General features: G+C 37.4%; 1 protein-coding gene across 1 annotated transcript in view; it reads left to right on the top strand.

Annotated features, from left to right (window-relative positions):
* Nucleotides 1-25,606, top strand: part of clcn2a (chloride channel, voltage-sensitive 2a) — a 98,782-nt gene that overhangs the window by 19,336 nt on the left and 53,840 nt on the right. Inside the window, exon 2 of the mRNA XM_073848329.1 lies at nt 19,094-19,247. Coding sequence (XP_073704430.1) covers nt 19,094-19,247 — 154 coding nt within the window. The remainder of the gene's footprint in view (nt 1-19,093; nt 19,248-25,606) is intronic.

The following is a 25,606-nucleotide window of genomic DNA, read 5'->3' as shown; positions in this document are numbered from 1 at the left end:
GAGGTAGGGATGGCTCGATACCACAATTTTGACTTCGGTACAATACTAGGATCTAATACCTTGGTATCGATACTAAATCGATACCATAGGTTAAAAAAAAGGAAACAGGCAAATATAGGTGAATTGAAAATAGTTTTATTTAACACAGCGCTTGAAACTCTATGAATAACTGTGCAAAGAAATTGTTGCAAAAAAATAATAAAAACTAAAATTTTGATTTTAGAAGAAACAAAACTGAAGAGATCTAATTAAAATAAAGTAATCTCTTAATATATTTTTGGTCTTTATCACAAAGAAAATGTGAATGCAACAACAACAACAACAACAACAAAAAAACCTACAGATTAGAGGATACAGGTTGGATTGGGATTTTGGGACTGAATAAAATGGGTTCACATCTACATATCTTTGCAGTCTTTATTTTTTTTGCTAGCTCCTTTGATAGCTGCAGAGCGCGTTTCATCTGTGTGATTCATCGCCGTTTGTCTGTTATTATCACGCTTGCCGGTTTTATGCCAGTTTGCGCAACACTGCGCGAGTGGTGAAAATCGGAACAGCGGATAAAATACCGAACTGAGCAAACTTTTGATATTGTACCGTTTAAAAAATAATAAATACCAGTATTTTCACAGTACCGGTATACCGCACATCCCTAATCTGAGGTCACAGGTCAGAAATCATGGAGCTTGGCCACTTGGTGGCACTATAAGAGGAAAAAAAATGGCTATTCCTACACAACCATTTTTCTTATCAACATTAAATCGCTGTGCACGGTCTTGGTCCAAAGTAAAACAAGTGTCAATATGGACGTTTGTGTATCTGAAAAAAAAAAAGGCTGCCATTGGCCTTAGACAAGGTTAACGGAGGCCGGTCGGAACGAAACTCATTGATTCACAACCCCAAAGGTCTGTGAAAAATTTTAAATAAATCGGCCACTGGGCAAAAATTGCATTTTTCAATGGCGAAAGAACAATTGTACTTTGCACGGTTTTCCGAGCATACACACGATAATCATATCATATGATAGAATTCTTCATTCCGGACAACTTTGCTTCTAGAACCATTGCTGTCAATCAAATAATTTGTTAAATGACTGAGATGTCAAAAACCTACTTTTGCTAACTTGTTTTTTTCACATCTGGAAAAATTTCAGTACAATTCTCTGGACTATATGTAGGTCAATAATTACCTAAAAAAATGTACCCTATTGGAAGTTATAATGGGGTCGTTTAGAAAAGGGGCCTGTCCAAATGACTCAAAAGCCTATAAAGCCTAAAGGAAAACTCAAAACTTCACAAAACCTGGTGAGCACATGCGTCAGGTGATTCTAAACAAGCATGCAACGTTTTAAGGAGATCAAGGTAATTTTGTCTTTTTTATATGTGCTTAAATACCTTAAAATGCTTAAATCCTGGTAATCACGGCTTGCAGCTATATTTTTCTTTTCCTTTGCCAATTATTGAAATGAATAACATTATTAATGCCAATTTTAAATCAATTAAACCTTTCACACATAATTTTCAAATATTCTAGCTGAGGGCACAACTTGAGTTCTTAAAAGTATAGTTTACTCACTCTCAAACCATCCTTCTTATTCTTTCAGACGAATACAATCAGAGTTATATAAAAAATGTCCTGGCTCTCCCTTTATAATGGCAGTGAATGGGTGTTGATATTCAACAGATCAATAGAAGTCCAATAAATCGCATTGAGCCGTCATAAAAAGTACTCCACATGGCTCCTGGGGGTAAATAAAGGCCTTCTAAAAACAAATCTATGCAAATTTGTGAGAAAAATATCCATATCTAAAAGTTTTCACAAACTGTCAAATGAGCGTACATGAGAGATTGGTGTTCCAGTAGATGATGTTGGACGTAGGCGTTGCATAAGCTCCAATGAGAATATGCTAGTCTTGTGAGAAACAAGTTTTGTTTACAGGTGCAGAGGAGGCAAAGTTTCCTTTGTTTAGCAAAGGGAAACAGTCTCCTCTGGGCTTATATCGAAATCCTCCAATGTTGTTCTTTACAAATCCTTGTTTTTAACTTCTAAATCGTGACCGGTTTCTTTTGCTCTCTCCATTGGGCTTCTGCGTTCGCCACTTCTCACTGGAGCTTACTCTATGCCTATGTCCTACATCATCCGCTGGAACACCACTCTATCGTGTCCGTGCACATGACAGTTAGCTGAAGCTAGAGATTACAGTTTATAAAGTTTTAAATATGGATATTTTTCTTACACAAAAGCATTGCTTTACTTTAGAAGGTTTTTACAGTTTTTAATATAGCTCTGATTGTATTCGTCTGAAAGAAGAAAGTCATATACACCTAGGATGGCTTGAGGGTGAGTGAATCATGGGGTAATTTTCATTTCTGGGTGAACTATCCTTTTAAAGCCGACAGTTATTTCTTACTTATCATTTTATTACTTAGAGCTTGTCACTTGACACCTCACAGTAACAGTAGCGCTGTATGACTGATTCCTTTTCCTTTTTATGCAAAGTATTCACAAACTTGTTGGCTATTTTGTAAAATATCTGGTACTGTGATTATCACATTCTAATCACAAGCTGATTGTATGTAACAAGATCTTCATGTCTTTAACCCTTACAACAGTTACTGAACTGGGATGTGAAAGCAGTACTGTCAGACCTCACTTCTATTTCCAGCTGTGTGAAGAATAGATAAACGTACCCCGTTTGCCCAATAACTGCTCAGTGACAGGGGCGGTGGCGTGTAGCGTGTGCAGCGCCCTTCTTGGTCAATATGCCGCAGGTCTGTTTGACCGCTAGGATACTGAAGGGGAACACTTTAGAGGCTTATTGTATCGATTGAGCGTGCTCTGAAGTGTTGGCGGGGTTGAGCATGATGTGATGAGGCAGCATCTGTTGGGTAAACCTTGTTTTTCACAGCTCGTCGCCTAAACCCTTATTCGAATTTCTAGAAGAGGTCAGGAGCTTACCTACGATAGGAGCGTCACATTTGGCCGTGCGATTTGATTGGTCGCAGCAGGTCATTGAATGTGACAGCTTGTGTTGCTAAGGTTAAATGTCACTCGGTTAGTAAATGATGGGAGAGTTTAATTGGGCCAGACTAATATATCAAGCTGTCCGAGAGGGACGGGTGCCAAGCTGATGAAGATGATGACTTGGTGCGATTAGACATCGCGTGCCGGCCGCCGGCTTCAGGTGGGTAGATGTTCTGAATGAGTGACAAAGGAGCGCAAAGGTTGTGTGAAACGAGGCAGACGGAGCAGAGGAGGAAGAGGAGGGTGCGGATCAATCCGCGTCGGGCTGCTTTGCTTTCTCTCTACGAGCTGCACCTGCTCATGCGAGCGAAGAGAGAGTCTGCTGGAATCGTGATGCTCATCTCAATGTGCCGCTGGCGGCTGAGCTCCTCAGATCAGAGCGCCGTGTGTTTATAGAACAGAGAGAGGGAGAAACAGGAGGAGGGAGTGGGAGAGAGGGATTGTGGCGCTACACAACGGACCTGCCAATATCCCTGTCTCTCCATCTTTAGCGCCGTGGGCATGTGCCTGTGTGGGAGCAGCTGACTGTAAGAACGAGGGATGGGAGAAGAAAGGAATAGGGAAAGGCAGAGGACAGGGTTACAATGGGTGGGAAGGGCTCAAAATACCCCCTTACGTCACCCACACATGAGGGTTTTTCTTTTTTAATATCAGAGGACAAAATCATGGCAGGACGATACAGTTGAACGTAATGAAATGGAAATTCTGCTGGAGGATAGAAAGTTGTTCAAAGCGTTATTGCAAATTCGCAATTGATTTGCCGAAAGGACCGACTCCCCGAATTCTGGTGTAAAAGAAAATGGTCAACTTGATTGACACTTTAATCAGATCTTCAGTCAGCGTCCAAAATTAAACCTCGCTCAACACTCTGAAAATAAATTGGTGTAGAATTTCCTTTAAAACTATTTTCACAAATAATTACAAATAAACGGCAAGTAACACAATGAATTAAACATGACGTTTTTAAGTGGAAGTAGTATTTTCCTGTAAAACATACTCCAATAATCTCTGTTAGATTTAGATTTAGAAAAGTCCTTTTTTTAAGTGGACTAAATTAGAACTAAATTGGGCTTTGGGAGCATTTATAAGAGGAGTCTTTTTTGTGACAAATACGGTTTTTGATAAACAGCTCTGTGACTGACACAATGTTGTTTGTCACATGTATGCAGTGAAGAACTGCTTAATAATATTGTTTTAGTGATAAAAAAATATTTTAAGTAAGCATAATGCAAAATACAGTTTTAATACAGTGCCTTGCGAAAGTATTCATACCCCTTCATTTTTATCACGTTTTATGTTGCTGTCTTATGTTAAACTGCTTTAAATGACTTTTTTTTTCACATCAACATACAGTCCGTACATCATAATGACAAAGCAGAAACAGAATTGTCACTTCGTAAAATTAAATTAAAGTACATTGCATAAGTATTCATACCCTTAACGCAGTACTTGGCTAAAGCACCTTTACAGCCTCAAGTCTTTTTGGGTATGATGCGACAAGCTTTGTACATCTGCATTTGGCAATTATCTGCCATTCTTCGCCTCACATCGTCACCTCTCAAGCTCTGTCAGCTTGGATAGGGCCAGACACACATTTTCAGGTTTCTCCAGAAATGTTTCATTGGGTTTAAGCGCAGGCTTAAAGTGAAGTAGTATTTTCCTGTAAAACATACTCCAATAATGTCTGTTAGATTTAGATTTAGAAAAGTCTTTTTTTATAGTGCACCAAATGAGAACTGAATTGGGCTTGGGGAGCAATGATAAGAAGAGTCTGACCATCACTAATGGGATATGTGCATTTCAAACCATAGTAATTCAAATGATCTTACTAAAGCATGTTTTCTAACAAGTGTTAGAGGTTTATTTTGGCTGTCTAATTTTTTTCTCCTCCAGTGCTCCATGTGGAGACGCGTATGTCAGTTGCTCTCAACACTAAGCTACAAAAATTAACGCAAGAACAAATCACAAAGAGTCTTCTTTTTTCTTTGTTTTTTTGTGTGACAAATACGGTTTTTGATAAACAGATCTGTGACTGACAAATTGTTGTTTGTCACAGGTATGCAGTGAAGAACTGCTTAATAATATAATTGTCTTAGTAATAAAAATATTTTAGCAAAAATAATGCAAAATACAGTTTTAATACAGTTCCTTGCAGTAGTTTTTATCATGTTTTATGTTGTTGTCTTATGTTAAACTGCTTTAAATTACTTTTTTCCCCATATCAACACTCCATACACCATAATGACAAAGCAAAAGCAGAATTGCCACTTACAATGTACAATGTTATGTACATTCATTGTATGTATAAGTATTCATACCCTTAACTTAGTACTTAGCTAAAGCACCTTTACAGCCTCAAGTCTTTTTGGGTATGATGTGACGAGCTTTGCACATCTTCATTTGGCTTGGATTGGGGCAGATGCGCATTTTCAGGTTTCTCCAGAAATGTTTCATTGGGTTTAAGCCCAGGCTCTGGCTGGGCCACTTCACAGAGTTGTCTTTTAGCAACTCGTGCAATGCGCTTAAGATAATTTTCTCTTTGAAAGATGAACCTTCTGCTCATTCTGTGGATCTGAATGCTCTGGACTGGGTTTTCATTAAGGCTATCTCAATTTTGGTGCATTGAGCTTTTCTTCTACTCTGACTAGTCCTTCAGCCCCTGCCGCTGAAAAACGGCCCCACAGCTTGAGGCTGCTACCAGCACACGTTACTTTTGTGATGGTACTCTGCAGGTGATGAGCAGTGCCTGCTTTCCTTCAAACATGATGCTTGGAATTGTTCATCAGACCAAAGAATAATGTTTCTCACAGTCTGAGGGGTGCTTTTTGCAAATTACAAGTGCGTTTTCATGTGTTTATACTGAGGAGAAGATTGAGTTTGGCTTGATGCAGTCCTGTCTCTGAGCCCTACAGGTTTTTTTTTTGTTTGTTTTGTTTTTTTACCTCAGGCCTTGGTTTTTGCTCTGATATGCTTTTTTAGATGTTAGACCTGTGTGCCTTTCCAAATCATATCCATTTGGTTGAATTTGCCACAAGTTAACTTCATGTGAAGTGTAGTAACATCTACAAGCAATATGAATCCTCCTAAACTAAATGTTAGATAAGGGTATGAATACTTATGCAATGGAATCATTTAAAGGGGGTATATTCAACTTTTTTCCCCAAATAAACGTAACAATAGCTTTTTTTTTATTTGACCATTTATGACTCAAACATCTCCTGATGAGCATACTGACACCTTGTCAGCTCACAGTGGGTCCACCTATAAGCCTGTATCCTATTTTTCCTATTTTCTGTCGGGTCGGATTTTTCGCGCGCTGTCTGCGGATGTGACGTCAAGCGCGTTCATGTTAAACGTTTCAGATCACTCTGCCACCACCGCTAGTCAGCAATTAGCCTACACTCGCAAGCAGTGCAATGGATTGTGCGAATACACCCAAGAGAGCCAGGACAACTCTGACACCAACAGTAACTTCACAGAAGACTAAAAAAGTTAAACCCCTGACAAGTGCCCGAAAAAGATCGAAGATTGAGAGCGACCGGCGCCGAGCAAGGACTAGAGTGAACATCGGCTTCGCATTTGAGCCTTGGAGGGAGCTCAGATCTGTGTCGTTTTGTGACACGTTATCTTAATTTTATGTTACGATTTATAAAACACTCACACTATTCTAAACAAACACTGAAATATACAAACACTATTACTATATAACTCCGAAGCACTACTGTGCATTTTGTTGTGTCATATATATTGCAAACAAACTTAGTTTCTCAAACAATATATGTATTTGACTGTTCTTACCTCTGTAAACATAATGTTGACTTCTTTGCAGCGGATGACTTGTGAAGTTTGCACGTACGAGCAGAAAGGAAGAGCAGTTCCGTTTTATGGCCACAGGTGTCAGTCGCGAGTTTAAATTTCAGAAAATTGCATATAGCCCCTTTAAGTGTTTTATTTTTAATAAATTTGCAAAGATGTTAAAAACCAGTTTTTTTGCTTTTTCATTATAGTGTATGGAGTGTAGATTGATGTGGGGAAAAAAGTTATTTAAAGCAGTTTAACATAAGGCAGCAACATAACAAATTGTGAATAAATTGATGGGTATGAATACTTTTTGCAAGGCACCATATGTGTTAAGGTGTTGTCTCAAGATAATCCTTGTCATACATAGTAATTTTCCATTGAAAATGTTTCCATAGAGTTGACTTTTTGACGCCATTGAATCTGCCTTTTGCCTAATGCCGAGTTCAGATTGCACGATTTTCAAAGCAATCGCGTCACAGATGTTTTCACACTGCATGACTATCTGGGGTAGCATTCCGTCACTGCTGTGTTCACACTGCACGATGGATCAGTGACAGGGGGTTTCACACTGCATGACTTTACAATAGGAAGAAACGCCGACAACTTTGTCCCGGTCCGCAAACTACGTCTCACAACCAAACACACGCGAGAAGTGACATGGAAACAACACGAGGTCAGGCGTGCAAGTTCTCACGTGAGACTGGTTTTATTATTAAAAAAAATGGTAGCCCGCAAGAAGCTTGTCATACAAATTGCATGTGCACTCATTTGCAGCGAAAAGAAAAGAAGCCGAAGCTATTCTTGTTGATATTGTGGTCTATACCTTCGTAACTCCTCCCCCAACTTCCCAGTGGCCTGGATGTTGCTGTCTCATTGGCTGTAGGTAATCGCCGATGTGATTTTCAGTCAGATCACGTTTCACACGGCATGATTTTGAATCGCAGACAGATCCAGATATTTAGCATGCCAAATATCTCACGGGTGTTGGCGACATGTCGGCGATTCTCTCAGATTGCTTCTTTGATAGTTCACACTGTGTGATTGTCACTCACGTGAACGAGCACCGATTTGCCTGTGATTTCGGGCATTTGTCGGCGATTTCTCAAAACTTGTCGGCGAGTCAAAATCGGGGCTAAAATCATGCAGTCTGAACTCGGCATAACTTGTTCTTTTTTCTTTTTTACATCTCATATCACATTGGAAAGGCATTATTTTTAATAAAAATGAAGGAAATAATTGAAAAGTTGAAACTAAAGTGCCTCATGAGTTTATCTGGTAGGTTTTACACTCAATACGTTATTACGGAATACTGTTTTATAATGTACTACAGTATAGAGATACAAATATATGCCACTATTTGCTATAAGTAGTATAAATATAGCTGCAAGCAGCAATTACGGGGCCAAGCATTCAAAGGGGAAAATGAGGACCTAAGGATGGGCAGGAACAGCAGACCAACTGCAACAATAAGTAAAAAGAAGCCATTTTAGGATAATTTTAGTCAAAACGACAGAAAAATGATGTAGAACGCCTACTGATACGATTTAATGGCTAATTAGGTTTGACCAACAGGTGGCGCTGTTATCAGATTAATGTGGTGTGTTTAGTGTGAGGTGACAAAGGCACACTCAAAGTTTGGCGTCTTTATGTCAAAGCTTTGCAGAGATAAAGCCTCAGAATCATTTTGGAGGCACTGTACGAAAACGGTTTCATCTATCAACATGAAATCCATAACTTTTTGTCAGCACAGTCTGAAGATGATCTGACTAACGGTCTAGGACTAGTTCGAAAAAGTAGGTTTTCAACTTAAATCAAAATGGCGGACAGGAAGTTTGACCAACTGTGGCATATTTGGTATAAATGTTGTCGGCATGACCCAAGGAATATTTTGAGACTAATTTCATTACACTTGGCTAATGCTGTCTACAGTTATTAGCATTTTTGGACAATTTATAATTGATAGTTAATGAATGGTTTATTACTCTTGACCAATAGGTGGCACTGTTACCAAATTGATGTGGTGTAATCAGTGTGAGGTGATACTGCCACATACAAAATTTGGTGCAAATATCTCAAAGCTTTGCAGAGATACAGCTTCAGCTGCGCTTTGGCATCTTTTCAGCAAATTCGTTGATGCGTTAAATGAAAACGGTTTTGAATATCGACACAAAATCCATAATTTTTTGTCAGCATAGTCTGAAGATGTTTGGTGAAATTTGGTGAAAATCCGTCAAACGGTCTAGGAGGAGTTGGAAAAAGTAGGTTTTCTACATTCATCAGTTCGGCCAAAACTGGCAAAATTGGTATCAATGTTCTCGGCCTGACCCAAGGAATATTTTGAGATCAATTTCATTACAATAAGCCATTTTTTCACATTTTTCACTTTTGACCACAAGGTGGCGCTGGCCCCAAAATTTGTATGTACATTCAGGGCATAGTGCCGAAGATTTTTGTAATTAATGTCGAAACGATACGCTAATCCGAATCAAGATACAGCATTTTAAAGCTAAATTCAAAATGGCCGACACCCAAAATGGCTGACATGTAAAAATTGGATATGGTTCGACTCGGCATGCTCCTCCGAATCTAACGGGATGAGCTTTGAGATTTTTTGGCAAAGCACTGAGAAGTTATAAGCAAAAATAGCCATTTTTCATATGACCACTAGGTGGCACTGTGACGAAACACTGCAGGTAGCCTCAGGTCATGCATATTATAACACACACCAAGTTTGGTCTCAATAAGACAAACCCTTGCGGAGATATGGCCTCACATCCATTTTTGCACACTTTTCGTAGAATTAATTAACGCGTTATTTGAGAACGGTTTGTCCAATCAACTTGAATTCCATAAATTTTTGCCAACATGGTCTGAAGATGATCTGAGCCAATTTTGGTGACAATCAGACAAACCGTCTAGGACAAGTTCGAAAAAGTAGGTTTTACAAACAATAAATTATAGAAAAAAAACGAAACCTTACGATTTTTGAATTTTGGTGTTCATTCGACTTGGCATGACCCAAGGATTCAGAGAAAAAAAGAATTTTTATGGCTTACGGTTCAAAAGTTATTAGCAAAAATAAAGTGATCTAGTGGTGGCGCTAGAGAGTTTGAGTTAGAGACATCAAACTTGCTATGGTTAATGTTGTGACTGTCCTCTATCAGTGTGCCAAATTATACAACTTTCCCGCCTATGGCTGCCATAGACTTGCGGTGGAAGAAACGGAAGAAGAAGAATAAGAACGCTAACGGATACAATAGGTGCCACCACACCTTCGGTGCTTGGCCCCTAAATACCAACAAGTACTGCTATTTTTACAAAGTGTAAATAGAATCTATATGCACTTAGCGTAAATAGTATATCGCAAAGAAAATACTACTATTTTCACTTAGTTTAAATATCTATCGCTATTTCCACTTAGTCTAAATATCGCTAGGAAAATATGCTATTTTCACAGTGTAAATAGCATCTAGCCACTGCCATAAATTGCTCAGTTTGTCACTTCATCTTCTGCCTTGATAAACTTAAACTGGCTTTAAATCTCAGACAGAAATCATGGTCCATGGTTTCTTTATGTGAAGCATAAAGTTGTGCTGTGGCTTAAAAACAAATTGCAGGTGCTGTTCTAATTATCAGTATCCAGCCTTTTTAAATTTGTATCTCTGTCTCTTTGAATTGTTTTGCAGTGTCCTCAATATGTCTCCCATTGTGTTCCTGAAAACCGTAAAGAGAAACAGAATAAACCTTTTCATTTTTAAGTTAATATTTGTTGATCCAGTTTCCAGACTGATCGAATGTGGAGTAAACAGGGACATATCTGTTCATTATATCTTTATTTACCTTCTGTCGATTTTTAACAATACAAAAACAATACAGCATCTTTATCAAATAACAAGCCATTTGGTTTCACAGGAGAATAAGATTCACTGCTCATTTAAATCACATTCTCAAGATCAACTTGTGCTGGCCAATCAGAGAATAACAGTATAGATTTCAGTTTGCTTTATGGTCTTGTGGGTCTGTGTGCAATAATCCGTAACTACTTTATTGACTAATGAAATACTCATTGGCACCAGGGTGGTTGGAAAATGCTGATGTTTTATTATGTTTCTTTGTTTTAGTTTCAAAAACAATAGGTTTTGGAACTGAACTTGTATTGAATATCATTCATCGAGCAAACCATGTCGTTTTAAACTACTAGATTCTCATTGTTTGACATTACCGTATTTCAGCTCAATGCAGCAAAATGTGAAAGTAGTTTAAATTCTGATGGTGTATTGTGGTCCTGTATCTCTGTGCAACACCAGCACTGTTTCTGACACTGTTAGCTTCAATGTGTAGAGCCCCAGGAGAATAGAAATACACATCCTATACAGATGCTTAGAAAAAGCTATACAATTAATCTCTTCACCTTCTTTTTCTTTTTCTTCTTAAAAATGATAGATATAGTGAAGAACACATGCACTCTTTTCTAGCGCCCTTAGTTACAGATTTTTTTTTCTGTGAACCAAACCAACCAGCACAGAGATTAATCATTATAACAATTGATTGAAACTTGAAAATCAAAAACGACAAAAGTTCTATTCTTACATGATAAAATGTATTATTCATCCCTGAAGCACTGCAAAAGACAAAGTGTTACTTTAAATAGCAACCTGGTCTCATGACGAAAATGTACCTTGTTTTTGCGAGACTTGAAATACGTACCAATAAGTACTTATCACTGCAGTTTCCAACAGAAATGTCCACTGAGTGGCACTAAAAGAGTGTTTGGTTTTTTCCCCCGGAACAGATGAACGTACATATGGTAAATTTTATGTGACATTGTTCTGACTTGAAATGTCTGTTGAGTGGTGCTATATAGTAATTCTAAAATGCTTTAAAATAATGTACCATCTGCACTACACCTAAACCTACAGGAAAGCCCCAAATTATTCATATCCCTGGCAAATTCTGACTTAAAGTTACTTTTATTCAACCAGCAAGTTTTTTTTTTTAATTAGAAATGACACAGACGTCTCCCAGAAGATAATGAGACGATGTACAAGAGGCACCATTGTGGAAAAAATATTACTCATCTTTTATTTACATTTGAACAGAAGTAAAAAATTATCAATCAAAATTATTCGTACCCTTCTCAGTAATCAATAGAAAAGCCTTTATTGGCTATTACAGCAATCTAACGCTTCCTATAATTGCTGACCAGCTTTTTGCATGTCTCCACTGGTATTTTTGCCCATTCATTTTTAGCGATGAGCTCCAACTCTTTCAGATTGGAGGGTCTCCTTGCCATCACCCTGATCTTTAGCTCCTTCCACAGATTCTCAATTGGATTTAAGTCAGGACTCTGGCTGGGCCACTGCAAAACGTTAATGTTTTTTTCTGCTAACTATTTCTTCACCACTTTTGCTGTGTGTTTTGGGTCGTTGTCATGCTAAAATGTCCACTGGTGCCCAAGGCCAAGTTTCTCTGCAGACTGCCTGATGTTTTTGTTGAGAATTTTGATGTATTGCTCCTTTTTCATGGTGCCATTTACTGTGATTAGGTTCCCTGTTCCCCTGGCTTTTGTGTACCTTATCTGGAGAAGTGGTGTCCTCCTTGGTCTACGTCCGTGGAACCCAGCGGTGTGTAGTGTCCGTTGGACTGTGTGCCTTGAGATGTTGCCACCAGCAGAGCCCAGATTCATCAGGATGGCCTTGGTGGTGATCCTTGGATTCTTTTTTTACCTCTCTCACTATCCACCTGGCCAGCACAGGTGTCACTTTTGGCTTCCAACCACGTACTCTAAGATTTTTCACAGTCCGGAACGTCTTGTATTTTTTAATAATACTTTGCACTGTAGCCACTGGAACTTCAGAACATTTAGATATGGTCTTATAGCCCTTTCCTGAGTTGTGAGCAGCCACAATGCGCAGCCGCAGGTCCTCAGTGAGCTCCTTTGTTTTAGCCATGACTGTCCACAAACCAACAGCAGAGAGCTTCTGTTTTTCACCTGTTGAGTTGATTAAAACAGCTGTTCCCAATGAATCAGGCTAATTAGGATGCTTTAGAACATCTTGGACGCCGGCGCATTTTGTGGTAGTTTTTTCTGATAACCCTAAAAGGAACTTCAATTACTCCATCATTTCTGATCATACAGATAAGAGCAGTACATCAATTGAATCTGTAAAGGGTTTACTTTTATTTGTATACACTCATATGTGCTGGTCTCCGTGATCTTCATTCAGAAACGCATCACTAAAATGAACTGAAACATGAGAGATATTTCTAGAGAAAGCTTGATATGTATACTTTTAAACTACTTTTTTATCGAAAAACAAATATTCTGTGATAAAGTAATCCGTATGAAGCCAACACGATGTACAAACTGTCTGGTCAGAGCTAATTATTTTTAATTCGATCACGCCCACAAGCTACTTTCACTTTCATATTATAATTAGCCATGTGAAAAGCGCTGGGAGGTAAACGCCCACATCATTGTAAACAAGCAAGACTTCAAGTTCATCTGGGTTACTGTTCTTTTCTGAAAGAAGACACTCTGTGAGGATTAAGACTTATTTTTACCTCGACCAGAAGAGATCAAAAGTAATCAGTTATACTTACTAGTTACTTCTTACAAATAGTAACTGCGCTTATAAAAGTAACTAATTACCAGGAAAAGTAATTATTGTGTTACTTTTTTAAAATGTTTAAATATGTCAAATAACTTGGATGGAAATAACCCCAATGTTAAATATGTCAACCCTTTAACCGATATCTCTACTGTACGGTTGAGATAACTTTGATAGTAAAAAAATCTATCAAAAAGAAGAGATGTGAGAGCAATCTTTCCACTGCTACACTACCAGTCAAAAGTTTGGATACACTTCCCCATTCTCTTTGATGGGGAAGTGTGTCCAAACTTTTGACTGGTAGTGTATACTGCCCCATCTCTGTGTTCGCTGTTTTCATAGAGGAATGGTTTTCAAGTGACAGCAGCAGTTTACAAACTACAATCAGTCACACAGAAGGGAGATTGGTGCTGGTCAGTCATCAGATAATAGGGTCAAACAAGCAATCAAGGAAGTAGGGATGAAACCATAAAGATGTTGTGAGAGGGTAAAGAACAGAAATATAGCAAAATATATGCAGAAATTTTTATTTATAATATTTATGTCAATAAAAAACATGTTATAGCATATATATATATATATATTCTACAGACAGTTAAAATATTTTTTTTTACTTTGTGGACCCTGAAGGTTATGAGATGTATCCAAGAGACTAATAAAGTTAAAGGAATGTTTATTATTGCAAAATAACGAATGAATGAAATAGTTCTCTGAAACTATATTTACCATGGACTGACATCTCAACCGTATGGTAGAGTTTTATAAAAAACATAAATTGAAAAAAAGCGCTTGAGTCTTTTTATTAGATGTCTACTAATAAGAATTTTAAGTTCAATATTTTTTCATTAGCTTCGTTTATTGGTGAAAGTTAAAGGGTTAAATGAATAAAACATTGTACACTAATCTACACTATTTTAATGTTGCTGTGGGACAAGGTGAGAGACACCTTCCAGGAGCTAAATATCACGTTATTGGGGTCGCTTCAACCCGCGGACATGAAAAAGATCCAGCGGCAACACTGTTAATCCCTCTGGGGTTGAAGACTGTCTCATTTTTTCTTGATGACCGAATAAAATAAAAAGGGTGGTCTCTCTTACAGTCTCCAGCACCTCTCTTCACAAAAACAAAAAATAAAACCTGAATCTCTGTAAATACGTGACTCACAGACATGAGGAATATACAAAGCCTGAAATGTCTACTTTTAAATGAAGTAAATGAACAAATATTCTCTGATAAATAATCTGTATGATACTAACTCAAGCTCCACGAGCGGCACTGCTTTTAAAATTTTAAATGGCTACTTTTAGTTTCAGGAAGAAAATGCGCTGAGAAGAATAAGCCAGAAATGACCTCAGAAGAAGAACGCAACACAAAAATGATAGTAGTAATGCTGCATTTTTGTTTGTCAGTAACGGTAACAATGTTGTAACGGGGGAAACGGTTATAGTTTGATTACTCGTTACTGAAAAAAGTAATGTCGTTAGTAACGCTGTTTATTTATAACGCCGTTATCACTGCCCGATAGTATGAACAAAAACGAATGTGATGTAAAAACGCAGTCGGAAACATGCCATTTTAGCTTGTTTTCTGATCTCTCGTCTTTCAGCTCTTTCATCGCGAGTCATGTTTTTCACAGGATTTGTACCCAAAGATTCCGCATCCTAAGTCCAATTCCATGTCGGCTGAGCTACTGAGCAAGCTTGTTACGTCCAGAAAGTGAAACCTATGGAGCTGTAATCATAACCGTGTATGAAAACGATTACAAGTGCTCTGTGTTTTACTGCCTCTAGTGTTCATTTCTGTTGGAAACTGCAGTAATATGTACTTACTGGTAATTATTTTGCATATTACGAAAACGTTTCCACAGGTACGTTTTTGTCATGAGATGAATAGTTAAGTAAATGATTCAGTGACTAACTCACATCACTTGCTTTGTTCCTGAATGAATTGTTGATAGTCATTTGTCGCCACCTACTGGCATAATAATGTAATTTGATGAATAAGTTATAGCACAGTCTGTTTGGAACATGTACAGTAAAGTTTGCACTTTATTCTGACCCTTTTATAACAAAAATGTGAAAATCTGTTGTAAAAAAAATGGTGACACTTTGCAATAAGATGTAACTATTGTACTAACATGAACAAACAATGGACAATACATTTATTACACCATTTATCAATCTTTGTTAACCACTGGTACCCAAGTGCTCATAGTTGAAGACATGCACATTAATAAAAATAATTATTATTGAATGAACAAGTATTTAGTAACTTGCTTTAAAATATAAATTATTACTTATCTAACCAGTGGAACCACACAGAAATTGTACATTGATACACTGAACTGAAACGTGTATCTGCATCTGAGAGATGAGGTACATGAATTTAAAATAAAACACACCTGGGTCTGTGTGGGAGCATATCTGTGCAGTTCTAAGGAAACATTACGTCATCAGGGCAAAGGCGCTTTCAAAGCCCAACTGCGTCAAGGTACATATAACATTGCACTCAAGGCGAATACGTAGGAAATTTCCAAAGCATTGAACATACCTTAAAGAAAAGTAAAATATGTGGGAAAAATGTGAAGCAACTGTGAATGTGCTCAGAACTTCTTTCAGCAAATTATTTGTCAGGTGGTGGTGGACAGAGCGTTGGTAAACAAGATCACGAAAATGCTCACAGGAGCTACAGAAGTTACAGCCCTCCATGAAAGATTGAAGAACATGTGCTTGAGACAACAACAACATAAACAATTCATAACTTTGTAGTCTTGCAAGTCTTGTATGGACAAGAGATTAAATCACATCTCAGGTGGACTTTTTTCCCATAGGAATGAGAGTGACTCAACAATTTCTATGGTGCAATTAGGTGAAATGTGGATGCTTAAAGGAATAGTACACCCAAAAAATGAAAATTTGCTGAGAATTTACTCTTCATTGGAACAGATTTTGAGAAATTTACCATTACATCATTAGTTTATTTATAGCTCATCTGCAGTGAATGGGTGCCATCCAAACAGCTGAAAAAACATTACAGTAATCCAGACGACTCCAGTGAAGTAAAAAAAAAAAAACATGGACATTTAAACTTCAAACTGCTTCCAGAAAAAATACAACTCTATCCATAATACTGCTTTCTCCAGGGAAAAAGCTATGTTGTCTGAATCAGGAAAAAATGTGTGCAGATAAAGCACAGTTTACAACAATATCAGTCCAAAAGAGTTCTAAACAAATATTTTGGAGGGTTTTGATGTAAGAGGACACCAGGGGACAGATTTTTTTACTGGTGGAGGCATTATTATGGATTATGAACTAGTATTTTGGTCAGAAGCTACAATGGCGTTTTAGTGCCACGTAAAAAAACAAAAAACAAAAAAACAAAACAAAAAAAAACTAAGATTATGAAATTAAAGTCATAATATTTTGAGAATAAAGTTGAAATTTCGAAAATGAAGTCGTAATATTTTGAGAATAAAGTTGAAATTTTGAGAATAAAGTCTTAATATTTTGAGAATAAAATTGAAATTATGAGAATAAAGTTGAAATATTATGAGAATAAAGTCGAAAATTCAAGAATAATTTTGAAATGTTTTGAGAATACAGTCAAAATGTTTTGGGAATAAAGTCAAAATGATTTGAAAATAAAGTCAAAATGTTTCGAGAATAAAGCCTAAGTGTTTTAAGAATAAAGTAGAAATTATGAGAATAAAGTCTAAATGTTTACAGTCTAAATGTTAAAAGAATAAAGTAGAAATTACGAGAATAAAGACAAAATGTTTTGTGAATAAAGTCTAAATGTTTTGTGAATAAAGTCTAAATGTTTTGTGAATAAAGTCTAAATGTTTCGAGAGTAAAGTCGAAATTACAAGAATAAAGTCAAAATGTTAAAAAATTAAAGTCGGAATGTTTTGAGAATAAAGTTTGAAATGCTTTGAAAAAAAAAAAAAAAGTCGAAATTACAAGAATTAAATTGTAGCAATTAAAGTTCTAATATTTTGAGAGTGTAGCCTGTGCATGCAAATGGCCCGGATTGGGAGCACCGGAAGATGTTGCCAGGTCACCAGAATTTATTTGAATATATTCTGGATTGTTAGCAGAGATCATACCATGTGTTATGCAGGGATGCTTGGAAATAATATTTCACGTCTTTGATTGCATTCATTAGGCCTCTTTGTAGTGCACTGGCCACCCAATAATAGCAATAAGCTTTGTGCTTTTGGGACTTTTAATATAAAACAAAGTCTCAGCTTTCAAAATCTGTGCTCTTTAATGTGGTGGGACAGATTCATGTATTCATGTGAATCGTTGTGAAAATTCCACCACCTACTCCGCAAAAACATCTGTGCCATCCAATCTTTTATTCCTCACATGTATTCAATTAAAAACAACAATAAAACATTCTAAAGGTTGAAGTGGACTCCAACTCATTAACATAAGTTAGATTCTTGTCTTTTCTGAGGTATGTAAGTGACTATTCACAAGCTGTTTTCTTCATGGTAAATAATGATAAATGATGTACATTCATTGTTTGTAGCATGCCAGCAACCCAGTAATCACAATAATTTTGTGTTTTTCCTCTTTATTGCAAGTTTATAGCACAATATAAACATGAAGGAACATCAGAAGGGATGAAAAAAACAGTAATTTAACAGCCTAATTTAATGAAACAAATGTTTCACTGTAAACGTTAAGATGTCTTAAACTGAGGCAAATACAGCAATCTGTCACACCACATTAAAGCGTGTGAAAAACACATTATTGTAACAGACATATTGTTTGTATTTGGCTATAAAAATGACAGATTTTGAAAGCTGAGACTTTGGAATATCTCCCAGTGCTCCCAATCCAGGCCATTTGCATGCGAATTAGGCTAGAATATACTCTCAAAATATTCTAACTTTAATCTCGTAATTGCTACAAATTAATTCTCGCAAATTTGACTTTATTCTCAAAACATTTTGACTTTATCCTCGAAACACTTCAACTTTATTCTCCTAACTTTGACTTTATTCTCAAAATATTTTGACTTTATTCTCTTAATTTTTTTTTTAACTTTATTTTCATAATTGCGAATTTATTCTCTAATTATGACTTCAATCTTGTAATCTTTTAATTTTTTTTAACTTGGTACTAAAACACCATTGTAAGAAGCAATAGTTTAAAAATAAAATGGCTTAATGAATGATTTGCTTCTTACAAAAAGTTTACATGCAGCTTTTCACTTTACAAGACATTACTTGATGGACTGGAGTCATGCAGATTACTTGTAATGTTTTTATCAACTGTTTGGATTTTCTGATGGCACCCATTTACTGCACAGGATCCAGTGGTGAGCAAGTGATGTGATGTAAAATTTCTTTAAATCTGTTCCGATAAATACTCATCTTTGATGGCCTGAGGGTGATACATTTTCAGTAAATTTTCATTTTTGGGCAAACTATTTCTTTGCAAATCACTCCATTGCAGTGAACCATGGTAGCTTAATGTTTCAGGAATTGTACTCAGGGAAAAGAAACTCTGACAGACTACCTTCATTTATTTGATGGTTTTTGAACAGCCTGTTAAGTTGCACATTATTTCAGTAAAGCACTTCTCGGCTTGGTTCCCCTTCATTTCCTTCCCAAGTAAAATTTTCATTCACTCCTGTCTCACTTTCAGATGTATGGACGCTATACACAGGAGTTGGGGGCTTATGCCAAAGAAGAGGCAGCTCGTCTGCGTGAGGATGGAGCACTGCGGAGGACCACCAGTGTGCGCGGCCAAGCTCCAGAACTGCTGGAGTATGAGAAGGACCCGTGTGCCAAGTGTCAAGGTGGGTGTGTTGTATACATACGTAAGCACCAACTGTTTGCTGGCTGGTCTGCTAGCGTCATACCTTGCTATTTCCAGCAGTGGCTAAAGAGCAAAGCTAGGAAAGCAGAGCAAATCCACAAGGATGAAGGGCAGCAGGGATCGAAAGAGGAAAAGGGTCGCAAAGGGCAGGAGGCAAAAGAGTTAGTGAGAACATGCTGGAATTGGGGATTAGGTGAGGCCGATGCTGGAGATAAGTGAGAGGGATTTGACTCAAGATCTGAGCTTTACTCAGGCTGAATAAGGCTGATGGATCTACACTCTTGTTCAGGCCCACATGGAATCAGTGGCAGTAGAACTTGGCACGAAGATTCATGCTTTTCCTGCGGGACTGGAAGTGCCGTACTATCATCTTTATCTAACACAGTGGTTCTCAAACTTTTGGACACAAAGAAGTTTGGAAAGGCCGCCTAGTGGGTCCTGGACTCAGATCTAGCAAGTCCCAGCATCATTTTAAGTTTTGGATGCCGATGTTAGTACTGTTAGTACTGCTGGTAGTACTGGTTTAAGAATTATTCAGTGATTTTCTGATAATCTGATATTCATTTTTAACTCTTTCCCTACCAGCGTTTTTAAAAAAGTTAAATTCATTTTCACAAAAATTTCATGACACCCCAGAATAGAGGGTTTGCACTTATGTCACGACTTGGTCAGTTACCCGGATACTCGGATGTAAACAACAGAATGGACTACACGGTTAATGTACTACTGAGTACATTGTTCTGCTAATTTATGCTGTCTAAACCACAGAAAAACATGAGGAAGCTGCTAAATCATATAGAGAAAGACTTAATAAGCAGGAAATGGCACAATATTTTGACAAACTAAAGTTAATAGGTGGTAAAGATACATACGAGCAGTATTCATTAAGGTATTAGCCTAATATTTTGCCTACCTGACTGGAAATGATAAGAACAAACACAAATATTGCTAAGATTCTTGTTCTGGAAATCCTGGTTTAGTTTGGCCCACCACAAACGGCTTTTGTTCCTCAGACATGTTTTTGCACTCTTCTCCTTATTTTGTTATAACTTTTGGCTATCTATAGTACTTCAAATGTTTTTCCTGGTCCGAGCGATTAGTACAGCCAAAAACGTGACAATAATTGACCATTTTCAGAAGCAATAATCAGCAAAATATACAAGTTTCGTTCGGTTCTGTGGCATTGTTTATGTTCTGTGCCGTCAATAAGTCTGATTGATGACATGTCGAGAAAACGTGTATTCTAATTCTTTATTTGTATTTTTTATTCAGTTTTATTCTAGATTCAACCATTTTTTCTCACCATTTGAATGTAGATGTTTCATCAAAAAAGCTAATTTTTTTTGCCTTTTTATCAAATTCTACTTCTTCAGTACGATGATCAAAGCATAGATGCAGTAGATGGCTTCCATCAGCACCCCAAAGCTTGCACAGTCCTTTACCACTTTCTGAATCAATATTTCATGTGGTAACATTAGACAATTTTAATTTATATGCTGTTTATTGTTACCCTGGAAATCCAGAGGTCTCGCGAGAGCACAATTTGAATTGTCTCTGCAAGACACTCTGGCATCGAGCAGTGATGCACGTTACTGCATTACGTAAGCAGTTCTGGGAACCAATCAAATCGGTGTATCTGATGTAGGCGGGCCAGAGGCGAGCTAAGCTGATGACGACAGCGCTGCGACGTCCGGAATCATTTAGTAAACATTGAAAGATGGCTACAGATGAACACCAGTTGTTTGAAACGGCTTTGGCCGCTACAATGAACGAGTTAGACTTGGCTTTTCATATTAAAGAGGAACAGGAAACCGCGCTCGAATCGTTCCTTTGCAAGAAGGACGTTTTTGCTGTTTTGCCGACTGGATACGGCAAGAGTTTAATCTATCAGTTCACACCGTGTATTGTTGTGATTGGTCGTGGCATTATCCAATTGCGTGCAGTGCCTCGAGTTAGGTCCTTTTCATTGCTCGATGCCAGACCCTTATTCTTAATAGATTACGGTCTGGATTTTTTCCAGGCTAGTTTATTGTTGATGCTTGCATTATTTTTCATATGCATCTGCTTGTTTCTGTATTTTTCACACCTGTGTTTTTTGATTGAGAGATTCTGTTTCTGTCTTCCTCACTTGTGTTTTTGATTGAGAGATTCTGGACTCATTCAGGAGATGCGTAATAGCGTATAACGGTAAAAATGTGAAAACCAGGCAAATTCTGTGTTTGGCAGGGAAGCATTGTCTCGTGAATAATGGAAAATTCTGTTTGGTGGAGAAAGAGTTAATGAATTTCCTATAATAATTTTCAGGATTTCACGTTTCATTGAAGCTCATCATGCGAAACTAAACTTTGGCTAAATGCCAACTTAAACACTTTTTAAAATCAGCATGAAATGGAAGTTGAGATTTGCTTTTTTCCCTTATTGTGAGTGATACAGCATCTTAAATGAGAACGAATTTGGAATTGATTGGATCGTTATTAATTGCTGCATTCTGATGTGAGTCACAGGGAGAGGAAGGATTATTGTCTCTCCTTGCACATGTCATCTGTGAAGAGATGTCATTGTGAGAAGTCATTTTGATAACAAATTTTGTGGATACATGAATTAAAAAAAAATATGACATGTGCCAATAAATCCTTTATAATAAACATTGCAATATTTAATAAAAATCTGCATTGTCCAATTAATTCACAAGGTTTTTGAGGAAAACATTCCAGGATTTTCTTCCATATAGTGGACTTCAATGGGAGCAAAGGGGTTGAAGGTCCAAATTGCAGTTACAATGCAGCTTAAAATGCTCTACACAAATCCCAGCCGAGGAATAAGGGGGTCTTATCTAGGCAAAACGATTTGTCATTTTCTTAAAAATAAAAAATCGATATACTTTTAACCACAAATGCTCATCTTGCACTAGTTCGATCTCACACATATTTTTTCAGATGCATCTGCGTACATATGAGATCGCTCGTTTCTGCGTCTTCCTCACTTTTTAATTCATTTTGATTAAAAATTTTGAGGATACATAAATTAAAAAAAAAATGATGACGTGTACCAATAAATCCTTTATAATAAACATTGCAATATTTAATACAAATCTGAATTGTCCAATTTTTTGTCACTTTTTAGGATTAGTTCACTGCCATAATTTACTCGCCCCCATGTCATCCAAGATATTCACATCTTTCTTTCGTCAGACAAAAAGAAATTATAGTTTTTGAGGAAAACATTCCAGGATTTTTCTCCATATATTGACTTCAATGGGAGCCAACTGGTTGAAGGTCCAAACTGCAGTTTCAATGGAGCTTAACAAAAGGCTCTACACAATGCCAGTCAAGAAATAAGGTCTTATCTAGCAAAACGATCAGTCATTTTCATAAAAAAAAAACAATAATAAAAATAATAATAATATAGCTCATAATGTGAAACCCAATTTTGGCTAAATCCCAACTTAAACACTTTTTAAATTCAGCATGAAACAGAAGTTGAGATTTGTTTCTTACCGCTTATTGTGATGTATTTCTGAGTGATACAGCTTCTTAAATGAAAAAGAATTGGGAATTGATTGGATTGTTATTAATTGGTACATTCTTATGTGAGTCACAAGGAAAAGAAGGATCATTCTCTCACCTTGCCCATGTCCTCAGAGAAGAGATGTCATTGCAAGGAGGCGGGGAAGTTATTTTAATTGAAAATTATGAGGATACATGAATAAAAAATAATAATGATGTGTGACAATAAATCATTTATAGTAAACTCTGCAATATTTCATAAAAATTTGAATTGTCCATTTTTTTTTTGTTGACGTTAAAGGATTAGTTCACTTCCAGAATAAAAATGTCCTGATAATTTACTCGCCCCTATGTCATCCAATATGTTCATGTCTTTCTGTATTCAGTTACAAAAAAAAGGTTTTTGAGGAAAACTTTCCAGGATTTTTCTCTATATATTGGACAACGAAGTCTAACTATTTTGAAGTTGGAGTAAAAAATAAGATTTTTTCATCCCACCCTACCTTTTTGAACTGAAGTATACAGACAAAGAACTAACCGCACATGACCTTTCCAACGTGATTACGTAATACGTGAAGTTGCGGACACAACATTTTTGGTCAAAAAGTATGTAATTTAAAAAAAAAGAAAATTACAGATCGTTTTACTTAATAAGACCCCTATTTCTCGGCTGGGATCGAGCCCTTTGACGCTGCATTGAAACTGCAGTTCAACCTGTTGTCTCCCATTGAAGTCCACTATATGGAGAAAAATCACAATGTTCTCCTCAAAAACCTTAAAGGAGAAGTTCACTTCTAGAACAAAAATTATGTAAAGATTATGTACTCACCCCCTTGTCATCCAAGATGTTCATGTCTTTCTTTCTTCAGTCGCAATGAAATTGTTTTCTGAAGAAAAGTGGACTTCAGTGGTGCCCCGAGTTTGAACTTCCAAAATGCAGTTTAAATGCAGCTTTACAGGGCTCTAAATGATCCCAGTCAAAGAAGAAGGGTCTTATCTACTGAAGTTGTGAGACAGGATATGGTCATGTCTGATGCTTGCAGATGTGGTGTTTTACCTCATTCTTTCTAGATTGCCCTCTAGTGGTGATTAATTGTCACTGGTTTGTGTAGCTGCTGCTGTTTATCAATCTGTCAGGCACATTCCACAGGTGTGTCATCACTTGAATCTTAAAGGCATCTTCACGGTCTTCACATTTATGGTGGAAACATTTCCCCCTAATCATTTTTCAAGGACTGACGCTGTTGTCTAGCTTGTAAACAACGACTTGCAGCATTTATCAGCCTGTTCAATTCCCTCCGCACCTCAGTGCAGTGCTCGCCATTCACCAGCAGGGAGCATAATCAGTCTGCGCTGTTTAGGGGTGATAGATGAGACGCATAGACGTGCAGTGTATCCATAATGAGCCACTGTGTCTTTGTGTGTGCCTGTGCATCTTTGTCTAGAAACACGTCACCGCTCACCAAAGGATGTAATATATGGAGCGTTACATTTGAGTTTAGAGATAAAAACTATTCGCCAAGGAATTATTTATTTTTCCATTTAATGGTACGTTAAGAAAATTGGCTGAAAAAGAAAGAGCTTTGAACAAAAGCAGTAGCCATTCATACTGGAAGTCTGTGATAAATTCCCAGAACTATTATTAAAAAAAAAGTTGAGTTCTCATTAAATAGGCAACAGTGTCTCGCAGTCCAATGTTTTTATTGCTAATGAGGTATCTCATTGGTTTCTTGTAATATAAATAGACTGCTCTTTTGGCCCTGTGTAATCTCCAAAGACACACAGCATCTGTCTCTATATCATCCTTCCCGCCTCCCTGTTGAGTGTGAAAAGCATGAGAAATCTATCAGCACAGTGTGCAGCGCAGGTCTTCTGATCCTCCTTGACTGAGTTTGAGGGGTTTGGAGGCTTGTCATCTCACTACCTACACACCGGTCTACAGAGCTGGCATCATATGTCTTTTTCTTTCTCTCCGTCTCTGTCTCATTTCTATTTTATTCCTTCATCCAACTGTAATTCTGTTCCAAAACCAAGCAAGCTGCCATGCTGCATATTGCCTACATAGGTGGCTACCTACTAAGGCAGCATCGGAATACCATGACACCTCTTAAGTGTCTGATTTGGAATGCTCTGCATATGCAGCAAGGATGGTGCTCTGCAGTGGACTCGACTATCAGGGTTTGTTGATAGTTTGTTGAGTTGCAAAATATGTACCGCCATGTACATTTTGTGACATATTCCATGTGAAACGTCCACAAAAGTGGTGCTAAAAGCGTGTTCATTTTTTTCCCCACGGAGCAGATGAGCATACATATGGTACATTTTATGTAATTTGTTTTATACGTTTCACCGCAGTTCTGACTTGAAATGTCCGTTGAGTGGCGCTTGAAAGGAGAAGTGTGATATTGACCTAAAGTGTGTTGAATCATGATACCGAGTGTGAACTTACCCTTCATAGCTCATGTTGGCTTGTCCACTGCAGTCCGAAATCTGACGTTAGTTAGCCGATGCTCACAACAGGTTGTCAATGAGGGTGAATAGGGCATCGGACTAGCCATGTAAATAAATCACTGTTTTACAGTCACGATAAGTCGAGTGACGAGCAGGAAGGAAACCACAACCTGATAAGTTGATAACCTGATAAGTTCCTTCCTGCTCGTCACTCGACTTATCGTGACTAAATTCAAGATGGCGGCGATCGGTAATTTTACTAAGGGGAATGCCTGTATAAATCTTCTTGTAAATAAACTACCAGTGCTTTTTCAAAGTTCTCAATGGCTCGTTTTAAATGTCAGGGCCCTTGGAAATCTACCAATGAAGTGTGGCGCTACTT

Source organism: Garra rufa, chromosome 10, assembly GCF_049309525.1.
Source record: "Garra rufa chromosome 10, GarRuf1.0, whole genome shotgun sequence".
NCBI classification, from domain to species: Eukaryota; Metazoa; Chordata; class Actinopteri; order Cypriniformes; family Cyprinidae; genus Garra; species Garra rufa.
Note: the sequence above shows the minus strand (reverse complement) of the source record. Positions and strands in the feature narration are given on the sequence as shown.